Below are 8,601 nucleotides of genomic sequence, written 5' to 3'. Positions count from 1 at the left end.
TCTCGGGACTCGATGCTTTGCTTTGGGATTTGTGCTCCAAATCCATCAAACTCCGATCCGTCTCTCCTTCGCCGTCCGAAACGTTTCGAGTTTTTGTCCAGAACTTTGCAGCCCGACAAACCGAGACAGACGTTTGCAGAATTTCACTCGGACTAAAAAAAACAACTGAAAAAGCTGAATCCTTGAAGCCCGGTGTTGGAATGAATTTACCAAAGCCCAGTTTTTCGACGGAGACTCTCCTGCTTCCCGGTCAGGTGTCTCTCGGAGGACCCTGGACGTCGGGGACCCCGAGTCCCGCTTCCGACTGCGAGATGGGCTTCGAGCAGAGCCTCTCCGGAGACTGCAGCTCTCCCGACGGCCTCGGAGGCGGGAACGCCAGGAGAGCGGAAGCGAGGATTTCTCTGTCGCCCGGTTCGGGGGGACAGAGTCCGGATCTGACCCAGGTCGGAGGCGTGTCGGCGGGGACGGGCGACGGGAAGGCCGCGGGGGATCAGAGGATCCGCAGGCCCATGAACGCCTTCATGGTCTGGGCCAAGGATGAGAGGAAACGGCTGGCCGTGCAGAACCCCGACCTGCACAACGCCGTGCTCAGCAAGATGCTCGGTAAGACCAAACACACAAGTTCAAAGCCAAAGCAGCGTCTTCCCAAACACAGCTGATCAAATCTAATCACAGCTCCTAAAATCTTGTATTTATTGTAGCTACGTTTTCAATCTACCACATCGGGACATTTAAGATGGTCTGAACTCTGAACTCTGAACTCTCGTGTCTGATTTTGATGAAACATCAGTATTGATCGGTGACTCACTCCGCCCATCTAAACCCTGGTCACTGTCCCAGTTGCACTAAAAATGCTAATATAGACCATAACTAGCATCATATTCGACTCACAGAAGCTTTTACACATTAAAAGGACTATTCAACATGCCTTTTACATATTCTATTATCATATGTACGGAATATACATTGTTAATTATGTCCTGTTTCTATTTGTTCTTTTATAGACTGTACTTGCTATTTTTGGCTCATTATTCAACTCAAGTAGCTCCCAAAAAATATTTAGACCAACTTATGTATTTCATCACTTTTCTCAATGGATATTTTGGCATTTTTTATAACTGTGCTTTTTATGATGTCTGTCTGACATGTTGTACTATTTTAAAACAGGTTAGTTACAGTGATGTTAGTTTGAAAGACAAGAAGTCGAACATATTGGGATTACTTACTTGTGCCGGGTTTGAGGCGTTTTAAGTGTTAACGACTTCACTCTTTGCCGCTGCAGCCTTAAACTGACATCTGTAATGAATTATGACTGGATGGAGAACAACTGAACAGTTTCACATCTTCGATGTTCTCATCTAAAATAACTTTAGGTCATATAAATTAGAAATATTTAAAGGCAGGATCTTCACATTAAAGCGTTTAAAGTGACCTGTCATTCATTCCAAAGGTCTGGTCGGTTTGTAAGTTGCCTTCTCGACTGGATAAGCGGCAAAAAAAAAACCAAAAAAAAATCCCAAAATGTCCTTAGAAACCTCTCAAACCACTCATAAATCACTCGTCCTCTGTCCATCCATGTGCTCATTACGCTGCAAAGTCCATAGTTTGTGAAAATGTGGAATCCACTGCAGCTGAAATGAATCCAAGCCGACCACAACCGCTGTTCTCCTCCAGCGAGACGCTTTTTACGACGACCTTTTAACTACGCAGGAGGTGAGGGTTCGACGCAGAAGGTTTGGAGGGTCGGAGACTGGAGTTCACGCCGTGATAACGCAGACATATGTTCGAGAGAAGCAACGCACACTCACTTTCATGCAAGGTTTTATGAGATAATATAATATCCTAGGTTTTTTTCAGTGTGCGTTCTCTTCCCACCGTGTTTCTCGTTAACAGAGCTGCTCGGTGGAATCCCACGACAGCTGTAAAAATCTGACGCTTTGAGATTTTCAGAGCCGATCAAATTCAATCCAGAATTTTTGGAAGAACGAAGGCTCTGCAGATCTCAAGGCATCTACGACCACGAGCGTAAATAAAAGCAACCTTAAGAAAAAATACCTCATTTATTTTTACGTGTCTGAAAAAGCTGTTTAACTAAAGGACGTTAAGAAATTAATTTAGGCGTTGGGATGTCGAATTATCAACAGTTTTCATTTCATGAGTTTGACGTGTGTTTCCACATTGTTCCTGTTTCAATAACAGGATGCAAAACAAAGCAGGATTTAAGAAGTTGAATCATTAGCTGCCAATAGAACTGTTTTTGCTTTTGTTTTTCACGTCACTTTCAATAAAAAAGGTTAAAAACTAGCAGTTTGGTCGATAAAAATGAAGGAATGTTGGCCTAATCAGTGTATTTACAGTTAGTGTGTGTTGGAGGAAATCTGGGAATTCCAGTACATTCATTGAACAACTTAATGGAGAGTTTCTCTTTTATCAAAAACAGTAGGATTATTCACTGGTATATCTCTCTAGAATGATTGATTGATTGATTGATTGATTGATTGATTGATTGGTTGATTGATTGATTGAAAGGATAGCTGGGGTTTTTGAGTTTGGACAAAAAAAACTTTTAATAAAGTAGAGTTGTTGTTTTTTAAGAAAAGTGTAATGGCCATTTGTCACTACTTTTATAGGACAAGAGCTAAACAGATTCATTATGAAAAGAATTCATGGTTATATGGATTGATAATGAAAGTTGCCACCTTAAACCCTGAGATGACTTTGATTTACCTAAACACGAGGAGTAAGATTTATCTTTATATATATTTTTTAGGAACCTTCTTTCTTTGGTCAAGGCCCTGATGAAAATAATGTCTATTATTTTGTAATTTTGTCTTCTCCTCGTCCTCCAGGTCAGTCGTGGAAGGCCCTGAGCGCCACAGACAAGCGACCTTTTGTGGAGGAAGCGGAACGGCTTCGTGTCCAGCACCTGCAGGATCACCCAAACTACAAGTACCGGCCTCGCCGCAAAAAGACCACCAAGAAACTCAAGCGGGTCGAACCGGGGCTCCTGCTGCACAGCTTAGCCCAAGGTGGGGCAGCAGGCCTCGGTTTAGGACCTGGCCTCAGCCCCTTGGGTGCAGAAAGCATCTCTGGAGGTTCTCCTTATGGATATCCGGGCGCCCACCCTCCGCACCACCATCATCCCCACCACCTGCTGCCGTCTCTGGGGCACTTCAGGGACCTCCAGGCCCCGGGACACCCAGAGCTAGAGAGCTACGGCCTGCCCACTCCGGAGATGTCTCCTCTGGACGTTCTGGATGACGGAGCCGGGGAATCCGTGTTTTTCCCCCAACACATGCAAGAGGAGGCCGGGATGGGAGGTTGGAGCGGGTACCACCACCACCTTCACCATCACAACCAGCATTACGGCCATCACTACAACAACCATGGCCACGGCCACGGCCAGGGTTCAGGGATGAGTGTCGGTGCCAGTTTGGGCACCAGTCTGAGTCCAGGTAGAAGTTCCAGACTCGATTCCAGAATGAGTTCTGTAGAGTCAAACATGACCTCGAACATGACTTCTGTCACTTCGGTCAACTCCAAGTTAAATCCATCTCACACCTCCGGTCACCACATCACCTTGAGGAGTCCTGTAAAGTGCCAACCACCTCTACCCGACTCCTCCTCACCCGTTTCCTACCCCCAGCCCTCCATCAGCCTCTCTGAGCCAATAAAATGCCACCAAACGCCGCTGAGCAATGCTGCCGTCAACTACTTCGGCCAAATGTACGGGAGCGGCGCCCCCAACGCGACCCATTTCACTCCTTCTCATCTCGGGCAGCTTTCACCTCCTCCCGAAACTTCTCCTTCTTCTTGCTCGACCTCCTCCGTCCCCGCTCCCTCCACCTTCCTTCCCTCTGTCCACTTAGACCATTCAAATCCAGAGTCTTCGGGCCATTTGGGGTCTTCTTCTGCTGAGTTCTGGTCTGAAGTGGACCGGCACGAATTTGACCAGTATGTGAATATGGGAAGGAACAGAGAGGAGGCCTACGGACTTGGCGGCGGATGTGGGGGTGGATCAAAAGTCCTGGGTGGCCGTAGTAGCAGTAGCAGCAATAATAGCATTGTTAGCGGTATCATGAACAGGGATGTGAGCAGTATCATGAGCGGTGTTGGTGGATGTGATGACGGGAACAGCCCTCTTATATCTGCTCTTTCTGATGCCAGCAGTGCTGTCTATTACAGCGCCTGTATCACTGGATAAAAACACTCCCCATGATCTCATCTCTCATACTTACCTCCTATTGTCTGTTTTATGAGATGACGGGGAGAAGGCATGCTGGGAAAGTTAGTTTTGGCTCATACTTTCAGTCAGGTCATCCTCATGTCTTACATATCTCTCAGTGGTTCCTGCTCTACAGTTAAAAATGTTCAAGCTATTTCTAACGGCTCAAAAGAAAAATGCAGATGAGTATTTCTAGTCAGAGACTTTCCAGAACCAGAGTTTGAGCCAAAAACCCAACATTTTAGAAAAATGCTCAAACTGAAACCAAAAGTGGCAAAAAAAAAAGAGCCCCATGTCAAATAAACACAAATGCCAAGAGCATCTTTTTACATAAAAAAAAAAACCTGTCTTGATCATAACCTGGAACAGCTGGCCAGCGCTCCTTCAGGGCTTCAGGCTAGTTTGGGCCACTTTTTTGGGAATGGTAACTTGTGATCCACAGAATTGTTCGTAGGATTTGAGGGATAAATCCGTTAAATCACCACTTCTTGGTCTCTTCTAATGACCCGGGACTCTTTATAAATAGTCTAGGTCATAAATGTATGGCCTAGAAATCGGCCTACTGGCTACATATTCTATCTGATTCAGGGATGCAGGATATTATCAGCTTGTGTTGAAGTGCCTTTGAGCAAGACAGCAGCCTCTTACCTGTTCCAGATGTTGTGTTTCTCTGCGATCTGCTCCCACAGTGGCATACAGCGAGCTGCAGGAAGATACAACAAGCAAAATTATCTTTCTAACGCTGTCATAAAAAAAAAAAAAACAATAAAAAAAAAAAAAAACAATGACAAAAACTGAATTTCAAGGTCGTATCATATCGTTTTTGACTTTATATCTCAGGGCCAGTCGAATATACTTCCCCACCAAACTTCGTATAGTTTAATTGAGTCATCTCGTTTGCTGAAAAAGGAACATGAACGACAAACTTTCGAGATCGTCGGAGAGAAAACAAGGACTCGATGTGAGAGACTGGATCTTCCGCATGCTGGACATCTACGAAGTGTTGTCGGGAAAGCTTTGGCCACCAACCCAGAAACCGACCACTGATGTCTCCCACAAACTATCAGGATGTTTAACAAGCCAAGTTGGGGTTGTTTTTTGATACACGCCGTTCCCTCTCTGTCTCCGTCCGTCTCCGTCCGTCTCGGGGCCTCATGTCAAACTCAACGCCAAAATCTGAAAGTTTTAAGTTGCTTTGCTTCCTGGCAAAACACAAATACGTTGATGATTCAAAAGATGTCGCTTTCAGACCGGTGAGCTTCTCTGGTACAGCGAGAGCATCGCTTGTTTGGTTGAAGGTTGGTTCTTCAAATAACAGGAGATCGAGTTCTGACAGTGAAGTTCTTCTGGAACGAGTCTCGCATGGAGGGTCATGAAAATATGACATATATATATATACATATGTATATATATATATCTATACGTATATATATATATATAGATATATACGTATAAATATATATATATACACATACATATATATACAGATGCTATGCTTCTTGACAGTATGTGAAGGAGAAACTGAGACTATGAAATGTTCTCTTTGCACTGGGTTTAACGTCTTAGCTGTATAGAAGGAAAACAACTTATTAAAAAGTCAAATGTCCATAATTTCAAATATGTTTTTTGTACAGAAAAGGAAAGTGTTTTTGCTGTTTTATAGAGTCTTATTTTTCTTGAAGGAAAACAATTTAGGGTTTACACTTACTAGCTTTCTTGCTGAGAGTGAGATGATAATACCATTCTTGTATTATGTGTGGTTATGAGATTAGCCTAGTTTAGCTAGCTTAGCATTCTTCAAAGATTTAAAAAGTCCACGTACAAGCACCTCTGAAATGTACTAATCAACATGCTTTATGTCACTTGTTTGATGTATAAGTGAGTTGTGTCCACAAACCAAAAATGTTCCCCTTCCCCTTGTGAGGAGCTTTTGTGCTAAGCTAGGCTAATCGCCTCCTGACCAATCACCATTCTTAAATCGAAGAAATAAAAATGTTGAACTGTTCCTTTAAAGAAATATAAAAGTATTGGAGCAGTGTTTTTCCACTGGTGTTTTTTTTTTTGCTGTTCATCCGAAGCGTCACCTTTAAAAGGACAATCTATAATTTTAAAGATCTCTTGTAGATCTGAAATGTATTTTGTTGAACCGGACTCGAGTACCTTTCCCACCCACACCGATGTTGTAAATTTAAATTGTGTGGTTTTGTTCATGCTGAGAAAATGAAAAGCCAACAGTTGCAGCCACTGTAGACGTCTCTCTGTGTGTGTTTATGGAGCTTCTATCCTGTATAATACAAGTTTTGTATACAGCGGAAGCAAAAACCAGAAGTCTCTCTTCAAAGATTCATCCTGCATCTGTTCTGCATTAGTCCCAAAGACAATACGTTTTTTTGTTTGTACATGAAACAGTAGAAGAAAATGGAGTATCATGTACAGTGAAACCAGTTCTATTTACCACACCGTTCCTTGTGGCCGCCGTCGGTTGAAAACAGAGCAGAGTCGATTTTTCCAAACATTTCCTCGAGAGGATGCAGCCACAGAGAAGCAGCAGTTCAAGCAAAGAATATAAAAAAAAACCAAAAAAAACACTTCTCTACATCTGCATTTGACATTCTTTTCTGTTGACACCAAACAGACTCTTGTTTCCATTTTAATTTACTGTGACACACAGAGACATCAGAGACACAGGCGCGTTTTTTTGGAGTCGTGCAATAAATCTGAGGCTTTTGGTAATAATTATCTGAAGAAAAAAAAAATGAAACACCCAAGATTTGAGGATTAAAACAAAGGACATTTTCTCAGCAGTCATATAACGACAAAATTAAAACCAGGATTTTCCCAGAAGTGAGTGTGATGCTTCTAAATCTGTCTGACGGGGATCGTTTTCATATTTCTAGAAGTGTAGAAAATGGTTTTATTTGTTTGTGTATGTTTGAAAAATGTGGCTGGATGTAATGTTTTGTTTTATAAAATAATTTTACAAAATAAACACGTCTAAGGTTGCATTTTGGTTTCTGAGTCTCTGCAGCAACAATTCTGCAGCTTTTGGTGAAGCTGCTTCACATTCACTGTTTTTGTCCATGAAACTATTGTATGAGTTTACAAAAAAACGGCCTAATTTTTTATATTTCTTCAGTCCAAAAATGTCATATCCTGTTAAACTATGACAGAGAATATCATTCTTTTAAATGTCATGAAGTGAACATTTAAGTTTATAAAATAAAAAGTCTCTAATATGGTTAAGTTTAAGTTTTAAGTCAAATTAACATGTTTTAAATTAAGCAACGTTAAAATCCTTATCTCACGAGGTGTAACTGGTCCAAACTGAGCGAGGTCATCAACTCCTTCACTTTCCACTGCATCCTTTAAATGTCAAACTACTTCCTGTTTGTAGTCATACCTGCTTCCTGTAACCCTCTGCTGGTGGTAAGAAGTATTACTTCAACATTCAGTGTTTGGCATCTTGGAGTTTTGTGAATATGTGCATTAGATGAATATTTGTATATATATTGTATTTCTGATGGTTTCAGGTTCCAATATTTTCGGTGTTTTTGTTCTCGCTGGTCTGAATGAAGCTGAATTTCTGTCCAGATTATTTCCGGTTTGCGTCCCCGTGTCTTCACAATCACGACTACCGTCACGTCTCCAGCAGGTTCACACCGACTCAATGTGCAACCTAACGCTTGAAACAAAATGCAAATACAACATAGTTTCATTCAGAATGAGTCGACTGAGTTCATCGCACCGACCGCCTCCATCAAGTCTAAGTTGTGGTCGGTGATTTAGATTTAAAGATTCTCTACAAGTTGAAAATGCAGTGAAATACCCCCCCCCCCTCACACACACACACACACGCACACACACACACACACACACACACACACACACACACACACACACGCACACACACACACACACACACACACACGCACGCACACACACACGCACGCACGCACGCACGCACACACACACACACACACACACACACACACACACACACAAACCGCTGACGGACTGTAAAGAAAACATTTGGAACAAGGAAAAGCTGTTCTCATCCTCTCGTCTTTGACGGCCTGTTTTCTTCAGTCTCTGTAATTTCCTCCTGTTTTTCTTTCCCTCCAGTCGGACTCAGACTTCTTGTTTTCTTCTGTCTTTCTCGTTTTCTCTTTCCACCTTTCTACTTGTCGTCCTCCTTTTTTTTTCTCCTCTCAGTCTGTTCATCTCACCTTTTTCTTTTTCTTTCCGTCACTACATTTATTTTTCCATCTATATGTTTTCTTGTTTTTTATTTTGGTTTCCTCTTTTTATTCCTTCACTCCATCTTTCCTCCTTATTGACCTCAGCGACAGTTCATAAATATTAATGCAAAAAGGTCA

General features: G+C 42.3%; 1 protein-coding gene across 1 annotated transcript in view; it reads left to right on the top strand.

Annotated features, from left to right (window-relative positions):
- sox18 (SRY-box transcription factor 18) overlaps window positions 1–7,258 on the top strand; it is a 7,508-nt gene extending 250 nt beyond the window's left edge. Inside the window, exons 1-2 of the mRNA XM_069141737.1 lie at window positions 1–603; window positions 2,850–7,258. The exon at window positions 1–603 is cut by the window's left edge and continues 250 nt beyond it. Of these exons, the coding sequence (XP_068997838.1) occupies window positions 201–603; window positions 2,850–4,204 (1,758 nt within the window). The 5' untranslated portion in view covers window positions 1–200 and the 3' untranslated portion in view covers window positions 4,205–7,258. The remainder of the gene's footprint in view (window positions 604–2,849) is intronic.
- Window positions 7,259–8,601: the final 1,343 nt, after the last annotated feature.

This window comes from Embiotoca jacksoni, unplaced genomic scaffold, assembly GCF_022577435.1.
Source record: "Embiotoca jacksoni isolate LCO1_2020_lvr unplaced genomic scaffold, fEmbJac1.0.p SCAF_90, whole genome shotgun sequence".
Taxonomy (NCBI): Eukaryota; Metazoa; Chordata; class Actinopteri; family Embiotocidae; genus Embiotoca; species Embiotoca jacksoni.
This window is presented reverse-complemented; position numbering and strand designations above follow the sequence as displayed.